General features: G+C 46.2%; 1 protein-coding gene across 1 annotated transcript in view; it reads right to left on the bottom strand.

The window, feature by feature from the left end:
* The window catches only part of Igsf5 (immunoglobulin superfamily member 5), a 34934-nt gene extending 13368 nt beyond the window's left edge, over nt 1–21566 (bottom strand). The window contains exons 1-5 of the mRNA XM_052739721.1: nt 21524–21566; nt 21399–21476; nt 17000–17317; nt 11579–11878; nt 3058–3198 (exon numbers count right to left, since the gene is read on the bottom strand). Of these exons, the coding sequence (XP_052595681.1) occupies nt 3058–3198; nt 11579–11878; nt 17000–17317; nt 21399–21476; nt 21524–21566 (880 nt within the window). The remainder of the gene's footprint in view (nt 1–3057; nt 3199–11578; nt 11879–16999; nt 17318–21398; nt 21477–21523) is intronic.
* Between the last annotated feature and the right edge of the window lie 2146 nt (nt 21567–23712).

Below are 23712 nucleotides of genomic sequence, written 5' to 3'. Positions count from 1 at the left end.
CCCTCACTCGCCTACCCAGGCCTTCTATATGCCAAGCTCTGCTAAGGTCTAGGGAATATCTATTTCCCTTATTATAACTTTTTTAGGTAATAGTCTCACCTATTTTAAATTCTAATAACACCATCTGATTCGGGTCTCAGACTAAACTTAGAAACGCCTTTCTCTGCACTGTAAGGAACTCCAGTCTCCCTCCGTCAATACCCTCCAACGGTGGGACAAGCCACATGTTCCCACTCAGCTGGGGATGGGTGCAGGATTTTGGATCATTTTCTCCACACTGACATTCCAAGGCCTCTGAGCAGGATAAGCAGGACCCTCAGCCATCCTCGGTCAGTTCTCAATTAACCAAAGGCACATGGAGAATTCCCTGGGGAGCCAGCAAAGCGCCAGAAAACACTCTTACGGGAAAGTGTTTAATACATGCTATGGATTGAAATTATCATATTGGGAAAACTCAGAAGGTCACTGATTTTTACATTTTTGCTACTATGTAGTGTAGTTTCACTGCAGCCACCTCAGACCTGGTGGCAGAGGGCAAACACTGTAAGTGGGTGTGGCAGGTCTCCGCTCACAACCCTAGACTTGTTGCAACAAGAGAGGGAAAGAACTCACACTGGCATGGGCTCTTTGTATCAAAATTACATAAAGGATAAAATCTAAGGTGTATCACAGAAATATTTTTTAAAGCAGGGTCTTACTATGCCACCACATTGGCCTGTAATTCACTGTGTAGGCCAAGCTCGCCTCAAAATTGTGACAATCCTCCTGCCTCAGCTTCCTGAGCACTAAAATTACAGACATGAGCCACTGCCCCTGGCTTGGGACTCTCAATATGCATTTTTAATTTTCATAACTAATATATAGGATGGCATTTATAGAAAAGAAAACTGAAGAAAGAAAAGGAAGGAAGAGAAAAGACCACCCAGGCTGTTTACGGAACAACACCCACCAACCAACCTTCTCACAGGGCTAATGTGGGGTAGGCAGGAGCCTAGGAGAAGGAGAAAACCTCCAACATCAGAACTTTCCCACCAATTCCATGAACGCTATGTCAAGAATTCCCAACTGAAGGCACTATCCAATCCATAGTACCTCCTCGATGAGATGGAAGACATTTCAACCATTCTCATTTAAAATTCAGTACACAGCATGTGAGGAATGGGTCTGTTGGTCAAACCAAATTCTCATCTTGAGTTCCTAGGCTTTCACTACTCTCCAACTTGTACTTTCCAAGGAATAAAATTAACCCCCAAATCAAAGCCTGATCCGTAAAGGAGCTACAGCCAGGCCCTGTCCTTACACTAGATGATGGGATTTACCTGGCTTGTCTCGCTGCGGAAGAGAGATCAATTGAAAACAGCCAGTAGATCACATCTGGCACACACACAAAGTGTTCACAAATTTAACAACACATGTCAAGTGACAGGCACCCAAACACCAACTCTCAGCTCTTACGAAAAATAATTTAACTGTAGAAAGTGTTCAAATCAGAGAAAAGACAAAGATTCAGCACTTAGAAAGTTCTGGGCTGTAGCATGTCAAATCATCCTTCAGCACTCAAGCTTCAAACTGTCAAACTCTATAACAAGTCCCTTATTCTAGACCCCGACCTCCAGACCAGCCACAGCTTCCACATAGCTGGGGGTGTCTCAGCAGACCCATTCATGAGACCTGTGCGACACTTCCATGATTCAGTGTGTGCCTCGTTTCCCTTTTTACCTCTGCAGCCTCCCTCGCCTGCACTGGGGTTTTTTAAACCACAGACTAGGAACGGCATGTGCCCACCAGTGTCATTCAAGAAAAGCAATTGCATGTTAAATGACATATCACCACAAATGCCTATCCTTGCAAATAAGTACAGAAGTCAAGTAGCCCAGCCTTTAGCAAGAAGGTCTCTCATTCATCACCTTCTCAGATGTGGGAACAGATGCGGGGTCCCCTGGGCCCTAGAGGACTGGCCCTCTCTTCCCATGATTCCTTCCAAAGATGGAGAGCCTCACCTCTTAGTTCAGTTTTGCTTGGCTCAGCATCCCTGTTACCTCTATCCCAGCTCATTAAGGCACAACAGGAGTATTTTTAAATATATGTACATATGTGTGTGTGTGTGTGTGTGTGTGTGTGTGTGTGTGTGTGTGTGTGTGTGTGTAAATTTTCAGGCACTGTGTGACAAGTTGATGTGAGTAGGCATTGGGAAATTACTAGATGGAGCTGATCCATATAACCATCATTCCATACATGAGTCACTTTTTAAAGGAAAAACATTAGAGATCTATTTTCACATCGTGATCTATTATGACTAATACAGGTCTCCGGAACATGCTCGCTCTAAACAAAGCCTTGCACGCCTAAACCAGCATGGCCCAGTCCCTCATCCCTAACTCCGGAACTCACTGTTCCACTCTGCTCCTGTGTGTTCAGTTGCTGAGTGTGCCACAAACAGGCAAGGTCACACCACACCTGCCTTTCTGTAACTGACTCATTTCTCTTCACGTATTCCATTTCACTGTGTTGTCCCAAATTAACAGGATTTCTACGTTTTTAAAGGCTAAATGGTATCCCCTGTGTGAATAAATGTAAGTATGTATGCATGTATGTATGTGTGTACGTATGTATGTGTATGTGCACTCGTGTGTAGCACTGCCTTATACAGCCATCAGCTGATGGGCATTCAGCCTGTTTTGATATCTTATCTATCATGAATAGCTCTGCCGTGAACATGGAAAGGCATATGTGTCTCTAAAACACTTGTTTCACTTCCTATGGATATTCACCCAGCAGTGGGAGAGCTGGATCACACATGATTCCATTTTCAGTCTCTGAACAACCTCTATACCATTCTCCATGGTGGCTGTACCTGCTCACATTCCAGCCAACAGTGTGCATGTTTGCCTTGTCAGCTCTTATCCTTTGCCTCTGTGGTGGCAGCCATCTGCCAGGGTGCTGTGGCATCTCACTATGGTGGGACTCATCTTTTGAAGAAGTTGATAAGCTCACTCACTTCAACTGCTTGTACCACAAATTCAAAACCCCATAGAGATTTACATGGAAAAACCATACCTTCCTTTTCTCTCCTGGAGATACCACAGCAGCAAAATACTATAATCAGAGCGATAATCACGATCAAGAGCAGGGAAAAGGCCACTGCCAGCAGGACGATGGCCCAGGTCGGCAGCGATGTGCCTTCCTCGACAATACTATCTATGATGGAAGAGAAAAAAGGAGTTCAATGACGTCTGTACCTTGTAGACTCACTGATTTTAATGGGATCTAAGTTGCCCTGTGTCTTCAATAATAGAACTCTTCAGTCTGCTGCAGCAGGGCATCTCAGCCAACCTCCCTCCTGTGTGTTTAATGACTCAACAGTATCTCCTATCCTAGTATTTATTGGTACAAGTAATTGCTTTGTAACCTAGGTCCAACTATCAGTTGGTTGAACCTCCCACATTCCTGAGAGCTGGATAAGGTTAGAGTTCTGATTACCATGCTGGGATGGTTAGCCAAAACTGTGGACTAGAGAATAGTGAGTTCTGGCATCCGTGTTCCCATGCTCTGTGATTCCATTGACCAAAGGTAATAGGGGCACCCCATGAGAGGGCAAAAGATGCTGGGTACACAGCTTCCCCAAGACCCCACCAGAGCCTTCCACTAAATGCATTTCTCCTACAGTCGTGTGAGCTTTCCACAGCTCTTGTGGGACCGATGTTACTAGTGACTTACTTTGTCCTCCTGCTTTATCCAGTAGGCATGGAGTAGGACAAATGTAAGGTGAGGCAGGAAAAGCGGGGAATGAAAGGAAAACATGGAAGGAAATAAAAAGGAAGAAACAACAACCTTGTTTGTTTGTTTGTTTGGTTGGTTGGTTGGTTGGTTGGTTGGTTTGGTTTAGTTCTTGTAACCATGTCTTAGAGCTGACATGCTGGCCTTGGGTGGTCATGTAAATTCGATTTTTCATCAAAACTGTGTGTAATTAAACATACAGTTCCTTAGTTGTATTACCTACATTTCAAGTGCCAACCAGATGGAGCATACCCACCATCCTTGAAAGTCTTGCTGTGTGGAACAGCCACTGGCTTGTGGGAAGAATGTGGATGAATCTGAGGGAGACTTAAACAATATTTCACTCCTCTGTGCCCAAGCAGGAACCACACAGAAGTCAAACCACAGACAACTGTGTTGATCTGTGGAAACATGCATTATATTCAACAAGGTCTGTCAGCCTACCTCACTGGTAGCTCAGTGAAAATGAAGTAGAGGCTAGCCACTAGAACATTTAAAATAGCAGGCCTCCTCTGAAGGAACATGGGGTTTGCTTTGGAACCAATGGCAGGGGAAGCTAATGATGAAAATCTCTCTTGGAAGCTCTCCCCATAAAGAGCTTTGCTTAAGGTTGATTCTGCAGCTGTAGCTGGCTGTTCCTATGCCAATGTTAAATGGTCAGAATATGAGTAGAATGCTTAGAGAAGATTACTTCTGCCTTAGTTCTGAGTCAAGACTAAGCAAGAACCCAGGCACATAAGGAGCCACAGGCAAGCAAGAACCCAACTGCATAAGGAGCCACAGGCAAGCAAGAACCCAACTGCATAAGGAGCCACAGGCAAGCAAGAACCGAACTGCATAAGGAGCCACAGGCAAGCAAGAACCCAGATACATAAGGAGCCACAGGCAAGCAAGAACCCAGATACATAAGGAGCCACAGGCAAGCCTAGAGAGGTGGTAACTAACAGTACTTGCTGCTCTTACAAAGGACCAGAGTTCTGCCCCACACAGGGCATCTCGTAAATGTGTGTAACTCCAGCTCCAGCAGGATCTGAGGCCCTCTGCTGGCCTCTGTGGGCATTGAACTTGTGAGTACACACCCATGCACAGTCTTTTTTTAAAAAGATACCTGGTGGTACACGTCTTTAATCCCAGCACCCGGGAGGTAGAGGCAGGTGGATCTCTGTGAGTTCGAGGCCAGCCTGGTCTACAGAGTGAGTTCCAGGACAGTCAGAGCTACACGGTGAAATCCTGTCTCGAAAAACAAAATAAACAACAAAAAATGCAAAGAGTGCATAGACTTGTGTGAAAACAAAGCAGGGAACTGTCTGTGCTTTGAAGAATTATACGATATTTTAAAAGATACTTGTTTTTGTTCTTCATGAATTGCTTATATTTCTTTATTTCTTTCTAGAGAATTAGAAAGTGTTGGGCAATTTTGATGACTGCTTTATTTTTAACAGCTTACATTTACTGTTATTTCAAACTGCTGTTGTTTCCATTTCTTCTTATTTATCTTCTAAACTGGTCCTAACTCCTTTGAGATCAAGTGTTGTGTGTAATATTCCTTATACCCCACATACCTAGAATGTACTAGTCATGATGGATGGATGTGTGATGGACAATGGATGGATAAATGACAGATGGGTGGGTAGATGGATGAGTAGATGGGTAACAGAGAGAGAGGGATGGGTAGGTGAGTAGATGTTAAATGGGAATACAGACAGATGGGTGTAGTGAGTGGACAGAAGGATGGATGGATGAATGGATGGTGAATGGATGAATGGAGGATGGATGGATGGATGGATGGATGGATGGATGGATGGATGGATGGATGAATGGATGGATGGATGGATTAAAAGCTGAGTTCTTACCTGCCTCCTGTACTGGGTAGTCAGCCACATTGAGACAGGTCTAGATCTCTCCTTTCTCCCCCATATTACAACATCCAGAGAAGAATTGCAGGGTGTAGGAAAGTCCAAACTACTTTTCTAATGCCTTCTGTTGCCACCTCACCCGATATCTCTCTGAGATAAGATAGGAAAGAGAGAGAGCCCTACCCTACACAAAGAACTATAGGGAATGCTGAGAGCAGAGGAAACAGTCTTCTCCAGGAAGAGCACACAGACTGGATATCCAGAGACAAAGAGCCAGCCCTGAGAATATGACATACAAGTATCGTTATGCAAACTGAGTAGATTGCATTTATGTATTTAGGAATACATGTATATACGTGTATATATATACATATATATATACACACACACATATATATATATATATATATATATATATATATATATGCAATGACAAAGAAAAGAGGAGCCATGAATTTAAAAGAGAGCAAAGGGGAATATATGGGAGGATTTGGAGAGAGGAAAGGGAAGGGGGAATAACATAACTATAATCTCCAAAATGTTTAAAATGCAAAAGAATGTGATGGGGGGGAGTAGGATTGTACCTTTTCCTTATCATACCTCTCCAACCCCACAAACTGGGGTGCCATCACAAGGAAGTCCCACCATCAGAGAGCACAGCACTGAGCATCACTTGTAACGCCCACTGAGCAACCAGATTCAAAACCTGCTCCAGTGAGGCAGAGTCAAGAGGTCTGCAAAGGCACCCCAAATGCTTCACATGCAAGTGGCTGGTGACCCACACTTGGGAGTATTATTCAGGCCACTCTGCCTCATTGTGGGATATGCCCATGCTTCCCTTCCCATGAACACAATAATGAATTATGAAGATCAGAGCTGCATTCTTGATTCTCACAGTTCAGGTGGAAGCCTGTCAACTGTCAGTCATGTTGGGCTTCCCACCAGAGGACCTAGTCCCTCTTGTGGCCCTGTTTACTTTCTGGGTTGCCTCTGACCTCTGGCTCACTTGTCAGTCACAAGTCTTGCTCCACCAGGTTGTTCAGACTCAAGAAAGTGTGTGAAAGTTTCTGAGGTAGGACTCATGTGTTCACAATCACCATGGACACCCTGCATCAACTGAGGTGGACTCTCTTTCTCAAAATCAAGTTTGTGAATGTCACAAGTTTTCACGATAAGGGAGACGGCTGGGGTTAGACACGAGGCCTGGCTCCTGATGTTAAGAGATAGGCTTGCTGCCGGGCGGTGGTGGCGCATGCCTTTAATCCCAGCACTCGGGAGGCAGAGCCAGGCGGATCTCTGTGAGTTCGAGGCCAGCCTGGGCTACCAAGTGAGTCCCAGGAAAGGCGCAAAGCTACACAGAGAAACCCTGTCTCAAAAAACCAAAAAAAAAAAAAAAAAAAAAAAAAAAAAAAGAGATAGGCTTGCTGTCCTACCTAGGACAACATGTTTATTGACTACTCAAACATTCCCTGCCCATGGCCTCTCCTTCCCCTACTTCACATTCCAACTTTCTGTCAAACCAGGCTGGATCCAACAACCTTCCTCAACTGAGTAGAGAATGCCTGCTTGAGTATGCATGTGTACAGCAGAAAGGGCACCTCCTGGAGCTGATGACTGAGTCCGGAAAGGAATGAGAGACGTCATATTATTACTCACTGCCATTTCCTTGACTCAGTCACCATACCCAGCCTCACTCAACAGCCCCACATTGAAACAGTATGGGTATCAGCAGCCAGGGGGTTCATTTCACTTCCCATTTGCTGTGATCATTCTCCCCTGGAAGTCCAGCCTTCCTCAGAGTCTCACACTTGGGAGACACTTCAGCTCAAATCTCCTCTATCCAGTCTATCATGTTTGAAGTCATCAGGAAGCATAAGTCACAACTGGAACTGCACAGCTATCTTAATAATGTTTTTCACTTATCACCTGTTACATATATGTGTGCACATGTGTTCCTTGCTATATATTATTTTGTTTAGTAGCGAATCATTTTTAGAATACATGCATTTGCAGCTGATTGAAAACAAGTAACAGTCATATTGCTAAGCCCCCCAAAATGTTAATGGATAAAAAAACAGGTTCTTGGAATGATTCATGATCCAATCTGTTCACAGTGTAAATAACACAGGAAAGAGCCCTGGGAGCCTGCCCCACCTCTCAGCACAAGAAAGCTAGGGTTCTCAACATGTCTCCTACTCTGTCACAGGCCCTGTCATTGTGGAATAATCCCTCCAGGGAAGCACTGGGTTTTTACCTGAGATAAAGATGTTTTCAGGGCATCTGGAAAGGTGCGGTCCCTGCTTTGTTCAAGGCAGAGGATGCATGATTCAGGTGAGTGACAGAGCCCCTGGAGAGGGTGGATATACTTCACCTGAGCAACCCACAGTGACTACAGGAGCTTGTCTCACAGTTTCCACTTCAAGCCTTTTTCCTTTTTTCCCTTGCATGCTCCTCAGGGCCACATAACTGACTTTACTGTATGCTTGGGGGCTATTCTTTCTGATCTGTGAAGGAAAGAATCATTTTCCCCAAATGTCCTGGAAAGAGTTAGTAGAACTTTAATGGGGTTGCATAGAATTCTCAAAATCAGCTACATGGTCATAAAATGCCACCACCATGTGCAAAGTCAGTACTGACTGGAGAGGACATGGGTGTCTGAGTCACTAACATAAGCAAAAACTTCTCGCTCAGGAGCAGGAACCACATGAAGAAATTGTCTTAGACATTTCTATACGCTGTTTCTCCCAAGATCGAGAGCTCTGGAGACAGGCACTACAGCTATTTCAGCTTCATGGATAACAGAACAGGGGGGTTCAGAGGGGTTAAGTCACTTCCTCCTGAGTCACAGAGCTAAAGTGTAGGGGAGATATCCCATCTACGGTCTGTATAGATTGTGGAACCCGACCAGCTAAAGAAGAAAGTGGAGCTTTAGATTTTGGGCTAACTGCTCTCAAACCAGTTATTTAGGAACTCAAAATCAAAGATACTATATTCCCTAAAAATCAATTAAATGAGAACTTCGGAGAAGGGCCGAGCCTTAGCATAGGTGTTCAGGCTCCTCCAGTAACTGACCCCACAGCCAGGACACAAAACAGCTCAATTCATTGCCTGCCCATTTCACATGCAGGAAAACTGAGCCTCAGAACTCAGTGTGACATGCCCAGAGTCGTGTCATCAGGGAGGCCATGTGGAAATGAAGGTCTGGGTCAGAAGACTGCTTCTCCAACCCAAGGAACATCAGAGATTTGGCAGCAGTTACCACAAAAAACAGAAAGGCAGGCTATCACCCCTGCCCCACACACCCCAGGAGGAAGCCACCCTGTTTACTGTGACCTTGGAGTGGAAACGGGATCATACCTACCACCTTCTCTGCCCCTGACATTGTCACTTCTCATGGGAATGAATTGTAATCACACTAGATCATTGCACCCTGCAAGATGCTCATGTGCACTAGGATGCAGCTTCCTGGCCATCGCTTCACAACCTACACATCAGGAGCCCCGACACTGAGGGACACCCAGAAGAGCACAGGTGGGGCCAGGCTGTTCACCTGAAGATTTCCTTGTCGTTGCATAGCTCTTTCCTCCCAATGGGATAGTCCCTCTTAGAGGAAGAGAGAGGATCATAATGCTCAGAAAGGTGTGGAAAGTTTCGAGCCTCACGAGGCTCTTCCCAAAGGCTGTATAAACTATAACAACTGCAGGAAGACCTTCAGTGGAACTGCCCGCAAGCAGTGCAGGGAGTTCCGAGGACACAGTGCTCCCGAATCGTCAAGCTGGTGATGCCTTTAAGTCATTCATGTTCCTGTGAGTAACCCCAATAAACTCCTCGGTGCACCCAAGTAGACTTGGGTGAAATGATTTCTTTGATGTATCACCAGGGTCCTATCTGGAGTAAGTAAGTATTTGTTCACATCTCTCCCCAACACATAACAAAGGGGCTTTGCTTTCTAATGTGGCTGTCTGCTGCCCCACAGGTTTGTGATTTCAGTAAGAAAGTTGGGTTTTCTATAACTGAGAAGCCAGCTCTAAAGACTTAGCTTCCCTAGTGCCTTCTTCAAAGGAGTTTTTGATCTCTAGGACAGCATATATTTTGTGACCTGAGTCTGTTAGACTTCCTAAGCTCACCTAAGGAATGAAAATCATTCCCCAGCCTTGTGGTGCAGATGTGGGTGCAGAACTGAGGTTCCCCTCCCCGAGGAAGTCTGGCAACTCTCACAGGTGGCTCACCTCTCCACTCTCCATGAACTTGACCCCAGCTCCTCTAGCTCCACAGCCAAGGTTGAATGAGGTCTGCAGCTAATAAAACTTGCATAAAACACACAACACGGAGCCAGATACCAGCTGCTCTGATCTTGATGAATAATTTAGAAACGAATTACCCTTTTGCAAATGAGTCCAATAAAGCAAGGCTCATTGATGCCTACCCACAGAGCCTTCCTTCCCAGCCCTCCGGCCTACAGCTGCTGTAATTAAGGTGCAGTCCCAGTTAAGGAAGAATTCCACTGATGGGGGAATGAAGTGCCCTTCCCTTCCACTTTCTCCTTCAGAGAAAAAAAGGAGGGGTGGCAGAGAGCTAATGTGTAAGACTCATTTCTAGAAGGGGCCATCCATCAAGCCAGAGCTCTGTGCTACCTCATTATCTTGGTGAAATGTGGGTTTTCAACAGTCAGTGCTGGTCTATTTGGTGCCAACAGAATTTTGTCTTTCAATCTTCCCTGTCAAAGCCTGGACCAGACTTTGTTGTCTCTAAGTAGCTTATAGGAGAGCTGGACAGAGACAAAGCAAAGGGAAGATGGCCTAGCTGATTGAGCTTATTGCTCTATCTTATTAGTTCAAAGGCTAATAAGAAATGTCAGAAGGACACCTGAGGGGGCGGGCAACCCTGGACCAAGTTGAACACCAAGAATAAGGGCAGGAGAGAACTGAATTTTTATAAGAGAGACAGGCAGACAGAAATAGAAAGACAGATATGGACAGACACATGCTCACAGAAGCCATATGAAAATAAAGGTTGAGGGACAGAGGGCTACTTCTATAAGCCAAGGAATATTGAAACAAAAAAGGGAACCGAAGAGATTCTCCTCCACTCCCCAGGAGTCCCTTCCTCTTCTGTAAGATGAGGAATTTACTGTGAGTCTCCAGGGCTCGGGTGACTGGAGTTGCAGTTAGCAGTTAGTGGTAGAGATCCCTTGCCTAGCACATATGAAGCCCTGGGTTTATGCCCAGCACCATCCCTTCCTCCACCAGAGAGAGAGAGAGAGAGAGAGAGAGAGAGAGAGAGAGAGAGAGAGAGAGAGAGAGAGAGAGAGAGAGAGAGAGAAATCTTCATGTCCTACCACATCACCCCTGTACCCCTGAACCCCTGTCCATGCCAACTCGGAGCTTACAGGCTCCACAGGGCCCTTAATGAACAAGCTTAAAGATTCTGCTATGTCACAATATATTCCTCTGGAAGACAAACACTTTAAAGCTTTGCCACCTAGTCAAGTTAGACAATGAGATGCTTTTTTGGTTTTTCGAGACAGAATCTCACTTTATTAACCAGGCTTCCCTGGAACTCACTGCATAGCCCAGGTTGGCCTCAAACACTCAGCAATCCTCCTGCCTCAGCTCCCAAGTGCTAGATTTATAAGCACTAGCCACCACGCCTAGCTTTATTTTTGAAAAACATTAAGTCAAGTGTTTGTCTCTGAACCTGCTACCTTCTTATCTAAGTAGCAGACAGGGCTTTTCAATGGTCCATTTGCAACTAGGAAAAAGAAAAACTCTCAAGAAGGAATTGTAAGAACAGGTAAGATTGTAGACTCACTGAGCCCATGGCACTGGATTTACCTCATCACCATCTCCACCCAACATCAAGGTCATAGTCCAGGTTGGCCATGACCGAGAGCCTGACCCTCCCATGAACAGTCCATGGCTTTCCAGCTGGTGAGGCTCACTTACCAGGTGGGGGCTGAACCACAGTCAGGTTGATAGTTAAGGACTTGCTGGCCTGGAGGTTCATCAGCTCTGCCACACATGTCAAGGTACCATTGCCCAGCGGTGTGAGCGTCAGGACACTCAAGGCCCTCGTAAAATCACCCGGCTCCAGAAGGGAATAGTAGCTGGAATGGCTTACTGGGACCTCAAGCTCCCAGGAAATATCTGGAAGTGGGGTCCAGCCCAGGGCATAGCAAGTCACATTACAGGGCTCACCCTCTGTGACTATAAGGCTGTTGCTAGAAATGTTCAGGGTCCCCATAACTAAAGAGAAGAGAGAAACAAGCTCAGGAATAACAGCCTTACAATTTTCCCAATTTTAGCTTCAAATTACATCTCATGAGACTTTCTTCCCAGGCCCCAGGAAGGCTGTGTCTGTCCCAGGAAACCATAGTTCAAGTTTTATCTGCCATATCTACATGCACCTGCTGGGTTCTTAAAAGAAGGTGAAGTGTCTCCCAAGAATAATGAGAAATAAAAGCCAAGGACCACTGGAGTGGAGCTACAGGATTCTCTTGGGCAGTCCTAGAAACAGAAGCAAGGAAGGAAATAATCCATATTCTTTCCCCTGAGACTCAGAAATAGCAAATATCTTCTCTTAAGTTTGGGCCAATTGCCTTCATTTTATAATTTAGGGTCATAAATTTTTTTTGTTGTTTGTTTTGCTTTGTTTTGAGACAAAGTCTTGTTAGCCCAGGCTGGCCCCAAACATCACTCCACTTCTTGTCTCCATCTTCCAAGGGCAGGGAAGACAGGCATGTGCATCTCACCCAGTAGTAAACTTTAAAAAAGAACTGCCTTGGATATTCCTTTAAAATATGCTTCTAGTCATAAATTACATCAAAATCAAATCTATTATGCACTGAACTAACTCAATTAAGTTTCAGAATTATTGACTTAGACCAATATTTTCTTAAAGGACCCACTTGCCAGAGGCAGCATGCACACTGCAAAGAATCCATCTGAAAATGATGTTTACTTGTGCTGACGTTACCAAAATAACCTGAAGGTTGGCCCTGGCAAAGACACAGCCTTAGTGACATACATATGCATTCAAATGTTCAAATTCAAACATGCTACAAGGCACCACCCCCAGCTGCTTGATATAATGGAAAGAACACTGGACTAAGAATCAAAAACTTGACTCTCATTCACAGTTCTGCAGCACAGCTCCATCACTCAGAGCAAATCACTGAAATTTGGGGTCTTGGAGCCCCCACCTCTGCGTTTTCTATCTCTAAAGGGAATAATTTGACCAGAATACATGATTTTCAAACACTTTGGTTTCAATTTCTTTTTCAAAGCCACCAGAGACTCCAAAGAACTTCCTTTGTGTGGATAGTAACTACATAAATGATTATAAAATATTTACTTAAAAATAACAATCATAACTCATTACCTGTTAATGTACATGAACACGTTTCCGCTAAACTGTATTTTTAAACTAATAAAAAAAAAAATAAACCAAGTGGCAATGTTTACCTATGTAAATCTCTGTTATGTTCAGCTAGATTTCCAAGCTGCCAGCTTTATTCATATGTTACAGGACTGCTTTGTTTGAAGAGTGCGGAAAGAAATCTGACTTCCCACAGAAGCGCAGCTGGAACAGCACAGAGTGTTGAATGGCCTTTTTAAATAACCGTGGGTATTCTTTGAGACCACATCAAAACTCAATCAGGGGAGTTTTCTTGAAGGTAAGCTCACTAGAGAACCTGAACCCACAGTGAGGGCTTTCTCTCACTCTCCCTCTAGACTGTGGCCCTACCTGGCACTTGACTGGATTTTTTTCCCTTGTGTGATTTGTTTGTTATACTCAGTCCTGTGGACAATGCTGGCCTGCGATTTAGAAGACCTTTCCAACATGTGGCATGAAGCTCCCCTGTGCACTCAGGAGAAGGAACCTGGAGAAGAGTCACTCGCCTGTTAGCACCGTCGTGGGTCATTATGAGAAGTCATGCCCTGGAGTAGTGGAAGACCAGAGTGGCTCTGCCATATCTCTTCACTCTGAAATGTTATACTTCCTGGATGCTACCTGAGAATAGTAAGATGACTGTGCTGGCCTTAAGCACTCCTGTAGATGAGTCAGTGAGAAGGGATTGGCTTAAATCTGAAGGGCTTAGGTTGTACATGCTCATTGTTTTGTCAACTCCTCTGTTTTGTTTGATGGATTTAAGACAGCAGACAATGGAGGTCCTCCGGATGCCTCAGCAGGGAGTCACTTGCTGCTGCGCCCAATAGCAGGAATTTGAGCCCCAAGACACTCACGGTGGAAGGAGAGAACCAAGTCCCACAGACTTCACCCATAAACACACTGTGGCACATGTGTGTGCACAATGAATAAATATCAAAAAAAATATGATGGCAGGCCCTAGGAGGGACGGAACTGCCTCAGATCGTGACAGAAGAACATGAACTCAGGTCCTCCTGGTCCTTGGAAAGCTAAAGAGTGTGTTGTATGAATGAGTCAATGGCAAGTTGGGCAGTAACTGGGCCAGTGCAGCCATGTGGAGGACTTGCTGTGTATGCAGCTGGACTTCAGCTCCCCCGGCCTCTCTTCCCCCACTGGAGGAGCCTTTTCTGGGTTATCTGCTCTCGTGACAGATACAGTATTCAAAAGCAGTCTCTAGAACAGCCACAGAGATGTGAGAGGACTCAAGCTGGAATTGTATCTATCTGCTCTATTGAAACACGGGAAGGGAAAGTAATGGGCCTTGGGTAGTCTGTGGACGTTTCCTCTTTCTCCAAGATTGTATTTCTGGGGAAAGGCTGTTGCTTAGTGTTCCTGTGACGACAGTGCAGCTCTGTCCCACTCCTGCCCTTGTGCAGGACCTCAGAGAAAGCTTTAATGCCCTACATAATTGTTCTTCTCTCCATATTAAACCCAAAGGCTTCAATAACCACTACTGTATATATTTTACGCCAGACGTATTCAGGCTGATGTACAGGCTTAGCGCTTTGGGAAACACTTCAGAACTGCGTGTATTTTTCAACTTTACATGCCATGAGCACAGCAGTAAGGAGCCTCACCCTTCAAACTGTACTCCCTTGATGCGTGACTACCCACTTCCTCTCTCGTCCCCCGAGGGCTGGGTGTGGGCTGAGATTCCCTACTTCTCTCAGGCCCCAGAGAACTGACCATGGACTGAGGCCCCACTCCTACAGCCCCATGTGACCTATTTCTACTATCTCAGAGATACCCCCACTTCAAGAAAACACTATCTATGGGTATTTAAAACTTGTCTCTGAAGGTCTGCTGTCCTAAAACTCTGTGTGTGTGTGTGTGTGTGTGTGTGTGTGTGTGTGTGTGTGTGTGTGTGTGTGTAGGCCAGAGGCCAGTCAATATTAGGTGTCTTCCTTAATCATTCTTCATCTTATTTTTTGAGACAGAGTCCCCACTGAGCCTAGAACTCACCAATTTGATTAGTCTGTCTGTCCAGCAAGCCCCAAGAATCTGTCTGTCTCCACCAGCTGGAACTGCAGACATGCACTACCACACCCAGATTTCCCGTTTGGGTTCTGGGGGAATCAAACTCAGCCTCTGATGTCTGCATAGAAGCACTTCACCAGCTGAGTCAGCTCTCTTCTGCTCATCTCTGGGTCCCACTAAGTACCTAGAACAGTACGCTTTGTCCAGGAATTAAAAAAAAAAAAAAGTTCATGTGGTAATTTCTATGAGCCAGACATTACAGTAAAGGCTTTCTATTGACCCACCCATCCCATGCTACAACAGCCCTCCGATGAGCAATCCAGAGCCAAAGTCACTGTGTGCTCTGTTGAGACCATGTAATTCTAAGCAACAAAGACAGAATGGAAACCCAGGCAGCCAGGTTCCCAAATCTGCATTTCTAATCACTAGAGCGCTCTGGATGCCCAGCTGGATGGACATAAAGCTGAATGAGACAAAGCTTTGGAGTCTTCTGACACCTGACCCTCACAGCAGATGTGTGAGCTGAGCAGAGGAGCCTCATCCCACCTTCCAGAGGAAGGAAGGGAGCCAGCGCAGGGATCTCACTGGTTGACAAATAAGAAAGGCAAAAGCAGAACTCATGTCCTGTGTTCTTTCCATTGTAACTGAATTACCACCACAGAACCTGGGCATGCAGACTCGGCCGAGAGTTCTAGGTAACCCATGAAAATCACTACTTAGAAAATATCACTATATCATGAATGAAACCACATGAATTAAAGATAACCCAAAGTAAAGAATCACCAATATAATTCAATTTCTAAAGTAAACAATCATTTTTAAATGCAAATACAAATAGATAGACAAACATGCTTTTCCACCAAATATTATCACATTTGATTTGGCAACAGACAGAATCTGGGATTTCACTGGGGTAAGGAAATAAGTGGATATAAAAAAAATAATCTTAAAGAAATAGCTTGTAATCATGAGAAATGCTGTCACAGAAATCAAAACTCGGGAAAGCTGGGGACAGGGCTCAACTCAATGGGAGAGCCCTGGATAGAGATCACAAAGGCCTGGGTCTGGTCCCCAACACCATAAAAAAAAAACCTGATAGGAAATTGTAATCCAGTAAGCACAACCTCTATCAATAATACATAAACTCACTTTCAAAGAGTGTCAAGGGGTCTTGATTTGGGTAAAAACTATCTAAAGCCTCATAAGACACATCCTTTTACCTTTACCATTGTGTAATGATCTTCAGGAGACCAAATTACCTTTACAGATGAAAATAAGTTACGGTAGTACAGACTAGTGTCTACCCTTTCCTCTCGAATACATGGTGTGTTTGGAGAACACACACCTTTGACTGTAACAGCTGTGGTCACTGGGGCAAGAGGAAAAACAGGCCAGAGAAAGTACTTCCAAAGAGAGAAAGTCGTTACAGCAGCCTTCCCCGTCGATAACACATATGACGAAGTATAAGCTGGTATGCAAAAAGCTAGAGACGAGGTCATGACCACAAACTGCCCAACTCTGGGGCGCTGTGACTACATGAAGAAGAACCCCAGGAGATGGCTGCAGAAAGACAACTAGACGCCGGAGTAGATTAGATGGAGAAGTAATAAACCCGTTTCCAAAGGGGAGGGGTGAAAAGGGTTAAACAAGGAGAGGGAGTCAAACAGGAAAGGAGGGAGGGAGGATGGAAGAAAAAAAGGAGGGAGGGAGAGAGGGAGGGAAGGAGGGAAAGAGAGAGGAAGGGACGGAGACATGAGCTCAGCAAGCATTCGCTCCGAATATTCAGCACAATGAAGTCTAGACTCTGCAGGGAAGAAGGATGCAGGGGTGGAGGGACGTAACCAACACACACAAAGCAGTCATCAGTTCAGAATTGCAGTACACACCGCCATATCTGAATGTGGACCCCAAGTGTCACGACGCAGCTGTGAGCCTCAGAAGGCCCTCCGGCGACTCACCTTGCACTGAGAGGAAGGCGGTTCCAAACACGTCGCTGTTCTGCAGACTACACTGTACAGACCCCGAGTCGCTGGGCTGCACGTCGTGGATGATCAGCTCGGAAATGAAGCTGTTACTCCCATTGTAACTGGCAGAGGTGAAGCGGTCGTTGGTGATGATGGTTTCCTGGGCAGTGATACTCAGCTCCACAACACCTTTGAGAGCCCACATGATAAGCTTCCAGCCATGGGTCACAGTGCAGTTGAAGCGAGCCTCTGAGCCCTTTAGGACTGTTACATTTTGAGGACCTTCTATGATCTGATAACTGGATCCAGAAGCTAGAAGGCAACCAGTTTTTCAGGGCAGTAAATGAATTAGCTGACATAAGTCAACGATGTCATTTAATCTTCTGTTTGCCAGCTGTCATGCTCTAAGTGTTCATCAGAGGGCTCGGCCTCTCGGCCTTATTGGTCCTGAGGCCAGAGACCAGGACTGCTGGTAGATACATGGCCAATGCATGCCTCCTTCCACTCTCCCCTAGATGAGAAGCACTGACTTGAACACCATTCCCTAGAAGCTCAGTCTAGAAAACAAGGTGGATAACATCCTGAAGAATGACACCCCAGCATGACCTCTGACCTCCACATGCATGCACACACATGCACACCCACATAAACACACACAACGGAAACAATCTCCTTGACATAAGAAACTTCCTGGATTCGGTTAGCCAGTATTTTATTGAGTATTTTTGCATTGATGTTCATGAGGGAGATTGGTCTGTGATTCTCTTTCTTTGTTGCATCTTTGTGTGGTTTGGGTATCAGGGTAACTATAGCCTCATAAAAAGAATTTGGTAATGTTCCTTCTGTTTCTATTGTGTGCAACAATTTGAAGAGTATTGGTATTAGCTCTTCTTTGAAAATCAGCCTTGGTGCAGCCTTGGAAGGGGCTTGGACCTGCCTAGGCTCAGTGTGCCAGGCTCTGCTGACTCCCCATGGGAGACCTTGGTTTGGGGTATATGGGGATGTGGAATGGCTTGGGAGAGAGGGCTGGGGGCTGGAAGGAGGAGGTGGGATCTGTGGGTGGTATGTAGAGCGAGTAGAAAATTTCTTAATAAAGAAAAATGAAAACAAAAAAAGAAACTTCACAGTCTATACTAATCACCTCTCCATTTTCCTAGTCCACTGTGACACTCTATCTTGACATTATGCTACAGCCTCAGACCCCACACTGCCTCCTTCTTACTCGATCTTTGTAGTGAATGGGAAAGCAGGATGGACATGTGGCTAACAGCTGGGGAGAAATAAGGGATGGAGAGTAGAGGGCAGACAGAATGGCCCTGGTGATTGGCCTTCAGAGGAGACAGAGTCAACCACATTAGATGATGGAACCCACTGAGGAAGAGCAGAATGAGAAGGAGGGGGTCCCGAGAAGAGCCCAGGCAGGTCCGAACTGTGTGCTGAGCTTCTGGGATGATGACAGAAAAAGCCAATGTCATTTCTGGGCCACCAGCTGCACCCCAAAACATCTCTGCAATGCAGCCAAGGGGAGCATCTCAAAACAGGTAGGTGTTTGTATATAGCATCCCCACCCTACCTCCATACTCCAGACGTCTAAGAGTTCCCATTACTTCAGGTAGACCAGATACTCCTTCATAGGATCATACCCTAACACTACACTCATCCCCACAGCAACTTTCTCTCCATCTCCAGTTTGTCCCAAGTCTACCCTTGGGCCACTAGACATTCTTAAAGTACCAAATTTATCAAGTCTTTCTGGCCCAGGGCCTTTGCACATGAACAGCCTGGAATCCAGTCTCACTTGCTCCTGGGTTTCTGGCCTAGTCATCTGCCCTGGGGGATACATCTCAGACCATCCTGTTTATGCTAAACTGTCCTACCATGGGCTCTCCACTGAGGTTTCTTCAAAGAAACTGGCACAATGGTGACTTACGTGTTTTGTTTCTGTCTTTGTTCTCACTCGATGCCTGTTTGTCCTTCTAGGCTCTGGTGCCTATGACTCAACTATGTGACACTTATCAGGGGTTCAGTGAATATTTGCTGAGCAAATAAATGAAGTAACCAAGATCTATGTAAGTCATGAGACTATGGGCAAGGTAGGGAGGAGAGAGGAAAGGAAGGGAGAGAGGAGAGGAGGGAAAGGCATGGCAGAGCCCTGTGGGCATGTGGAGCTAAGTCTGTAAGTGAAGATGACTCAACTCCACAAGACTTTCCGGGATGAAATATCTAAGGGGTTCAGTATCATTATAAATTCCCCCTAGGGACTCTAAAACTAGCCCATAATACTCTGCCCTCCTGATGCGGCCATCTTCAAAGCTCAAACCAGATCCATCTTGATTCAAACCAGTGCTTAAGACTCAATATCCATAAATATATATATATGGTTATATATATATATTTTTTTTATATATATATGGTTATATATATATCTGTGTTGTAGAATATTATTTTAAGATGTGTTACATTTGTTTATGCTGTGGGACATTTGTTTAACGATACAAAGATGTGTTGCATTTGTTTATGTTGCATTTGTTTAACTCTGTGAAGCTGTGTTACTGTACCTGTCTAAAACACCTGATGGTCTAATAAAGAACTGAGCGGCCAATAACCAGGCAGGAGAAAGGATAGGTGGGGCTGGCTGGCCGAGGGAATAAATAGAAGAAAAAGAGAGATCAGGAAGCAAGAGAGATGAAGGAACAAGAGAAGGAGGAGAGGAGGACATCGGGGGTCAGCCGGCCACCCACCCACCCACCCACCCACCCAGCCACCCACCCACCCACCCACCCACCCAGCCAGGCACCCACCCACCCACCCAGCCACCCACCCACCCAGCCACCCACCCACCCAGCCACAGAGTAAGAGTGAAAATAAGATTATAGAAGTAAGAAAAGGAAAAAGCCCAGAGGCAAAAGGTAGACAGGATAATTTAAGTTAAGAAAAGCTGGCTAGCTAAGGCCAGGCATTCATAAATAATAATAAGACTCAGTGTGTGATTTATTTGGGAGCTGGGTGGTGTGCCCCTCAAAAGAACAGAAGCAACCTACAACATTTCTGATTATATATCTTTCTGATTTTATATCTATGATTTTATATCTATTTCTAAACTATACATATATCAGAAAAACTAAACCCAGAGTTCATCCAGTTCTTTCCAGTCATTAAAGGATCTTTGTAACCTCAAAATGCCCCTACAGTTTGGATTAATGGTGGCCCATTAGCCCCAGGCTCAGTCCCTAAACTGTTCCCAGACCTGGTGTTCCTCTCCACATGTCCAGCTGGCCCCTACAGACTGCTCCTTACTGTGTGCTGTTAGATGGGGGACCCTCACACCTTTGCCTCTGGACTCCTCAGTCAGGTGCTCCTAGGCTTCACATGCAAACACACCCAAAAGTGGAATTTCCCAAACCTGACCCTCTGATACGCTGCCATTTCCTACTTAGTTTCACTCTGTTTCACGTCCATTGACACCATCACACCCAGGCTCTAAAAGCTCAGTGTCTACCCATCCAGAATGGAGCACACAAGCTTCTGAAGCACAAACAAGCATGGCCGCCCACACAGTTAGTAGAACTGGGGGCATTTGGGGAGCCGAGGGACAGATGGTGCTGTTCATTGGGTGTTCTTGTCTCCAAGTGGATGTAAGGATGACTTGGTTTGTGACAAGTCGTCCAGGGCACTTTAGCCTGCAAATGTCTCTGCCTTACTTCTACTCTTCTATGACACCATGCCTCCAAGTTGCCACAATAGGAGACACAGAGAAATGAGAAGCCAGGTCCCAGAGGCAGTGGACAAGGAGTCAAGACCTAATTAACCCACAGCTGGGTGCACAGACTCTAAGGGTTTTGAGACCTTCAGCGTCAGTCCCCCCCCCCCCCCCCCCCCCCCCCCGTCCACATGGGCCTTGGATCCTCGGGAGTCCACGCCAGCTGATGCCCTGAAGGACTCCTGTTGACAAGGCTGTGGTGAGGGTCAGAGACGTGCCACATTATGAGGCTTGGGGATCCCACCCTAGATATCACAAAAGTCAAGAAGACACAGACAGGAGACAACCTGAGCCAGCCTTGCCTTGAAAGATACAAAGAGACTGAAGAGGTGAGAAGCAGGTGGGAAAGATATCTCAAAAAGTGAAACAATTCATGTGACAACCTCAGGTACCTCATGGAGTAAGGGAGCATCCTAACGGGGGCCATGGGGGTGGGGGTCAGAGGCACTAAGGGGACCTTCTTGGGGTAGAGTTACAATAATAGGAATGAGCTCCTGAGGGGGTGGCCATGAGACAGAGACGCAGAGGAGTGCCCGGGAGGACCTACTGTAGCCGATCCTGCTGCATCTTCCGCTCACCCTTCCTCCTGTCCTGCTTTTGAAGTCTGTGAACAATCCACCCACCCACACCTACCTGTCAGCCCAGCCAGGATGACCAGCACAGCCAGGACACCTCTCCAGCTGCCCTCCATTTCAGCATGATCTTCCTCACCTGAAAGATGAAAGGAACAGGTGATGTTTAGAGCCAAAGGGATCTACCGTGCCACTCAGACACTTTGGACACCTCTGGGATCATTGCCATCTAGGTAGGGCAGCATTCTCTCAGAAGATGCATTTGGGGCTCATCACAGAACCACAGGTGGGAAACTGGGCATGGCCCCATCACTGTGTTCACACAGACCTCTGAGAACTCTGGTACAGCTCACTTTAGAGAACCTCTGAAGGACATGACCTAACTTTAAGCCCATGTATAGCTGACAAGACTCCAACAGAACAACCTGACTCAGAGTTTCTGGCCAAAAGGTACAGCCTGGTTGCCTGCTCTTCATTTTCACCTCCAAGGCAAACACCTGTCTGTCATGAGCTCACAACCTCGTAAGGGAAGATAGGACTCAGTGAATAAATCATAGTAGAGGCAATTAGAAGGTGGTGAGGCATGGGAAGAGAAAGAGAACCAGTAGAGTGTAGCGCACAGGGGTTGGCCATCACTTCAAGCAGGTGGTCATGGACAGGCTCCCAGCAGCAACCACGTGCATGTTAGTAGGAAAACAGAAGAAATGGCAGGTGCAAAGGGCATGTCTGAGGAGCTGCAGAGAGGGTCCCGTGCAGAGTGAGGGATGGGTGAAAAGGGTAAGGTCATACTCATGGAGGTTGAGGCAGATGAGTGAGCCCTTTTGGCCATTTGACAGCACAAGAGGTTCCCCTTGGGTCCACCTTCCTCTGGACCCCTGCTTCTTTGATGACCCACATGCTCACCACCCATCCTTCAGGGTTTTTCCTTTTGTTTTCCCTTCCCACAGCATTGTGCATCCCCCTGGAGAGCTTGGCACTGCCTCGCTGCACACTGAACCATCGTGAGTCATCTGCAAAACCATTGCTCCTGCCCTCAGGACAGGGCCTGTTTCCCGGATTTTTTTTTCCCCAGCACTCACTTGCAGAGCAAAGACACAGGAAGCTTCCAGTGTGAGCTCCACAGATACCACAGCCAGCTGACACCTGGTCCAGCTAAGCTGAGCTGTGCTGGGTCCCCACGGGACTGTGGTGGTGGGATTTTGTAACGTGGACACACCTGTCCAGTCCTCTGCGCTCCTTTCTGCCCTCCTGGGCCCAGAAGCACCACAGCTGGCACAGGGTCCACGCTGGCAGAGGAAATGACTCCCACCTCTCAGGCTATGCATATTCCAGGTATGAGGACAAGAGTTTCCATTCCCGGGCAGCAAAGATGCTGAGGCCTGTGACTCACCCTTGACACCTAAACTCATCCCCAGGGACCCCAGTTCAGGAAGAGGGATAGGGTGGGGTTTTGCCCCTTTGTCTCTCTGATGTATTTCAAACCTCAGCATGTACACTGAACTTTAACTACCCACATTCCTACCTTAGGGTTGAAACACCTCCACTAAGGTACCGTCCTGATGTGGGCCTGAAGTCCTTGGGCAGAACTGGAGAATGTGCCTCCTCCACAGGGGTCATCTGGCAGCCAAGCTGCTGCTGAAGTCACAGCCTTCTGAGACTGATGCCTGAGCCCAGACCCAGTCTCACAAAGTGGGGAGTAAATCATTTGCTTATTTTCAAGTTCAATTAACACAAGTTCGCAAGGAAACTGCTCTATCGGTCACCTGGAATGCCGGCCAGCAGAAGAGGAGGGAGACTCCACTGCCGGGTTCTGAAAGCTGCCGCACAGGCTTCGTTGTTGTTGCTTTTGTTTGGGTTGGTGGATTTGTGTTGTTTTGTTCTTTTGTTTTAGGATAGGGTCTTGTGTAGCCCAGGCTGGACTCAGAGACACTGTGGAGCAAAGCATGTTTTCCAGCTCCTGACCTCCTCCATCTCCCCAAGTGCTGAGGTGAGGAGTCAGCACCACTATTCCCAGCCTGAAATTTGCATATTTCACTGAAAGCCACAGATCATTACCGAAGTGAGGGAAGGGCAAAGGTCATCAGGAAATGCCCCAACCACCAATAAATGGGGTGGGTCAGCTACAGCAGAAGGGCATGTTCTTTAACCCGGGGATAACTCCCCTTGGGAGCTTCCTACCTGCCTGTGTCACTCTGTGTGTCCCACAGGCCAGCTATCTCTGCTGCCCCATAGCTGTCCCAGGCCAGCAGCAGAATCCAGGAGTCAGCAGTGAGGCCACTGCAACAGGATGGACATATGGACACAGCATTTGAGAGTGTGTGCAGGCACTGACATCATCAAAAATGGACATTTACAGGATAGCTAAAATTATGTGT

Source organism: Peromyscus californicus, unplaced genomic scaffold, assembly GCF_007827085.1.
Source record: "Peromyscus californicus insignis strain IS unplaced genomic scaffold, ASM782708v3 Scaffold_16__1_contigs__length_79575227, whole genome shotgun sequence".
Classification (NCBI taxonomy): Eukaryota; Metazoa; Chordata; class Mammalia; order Rodentia; family Cricetidae; genus Peromyscus; species Peromyscus californicus.
This window is presented reverse-complemented; position numbering and strand designations above follow the sequence as displayed.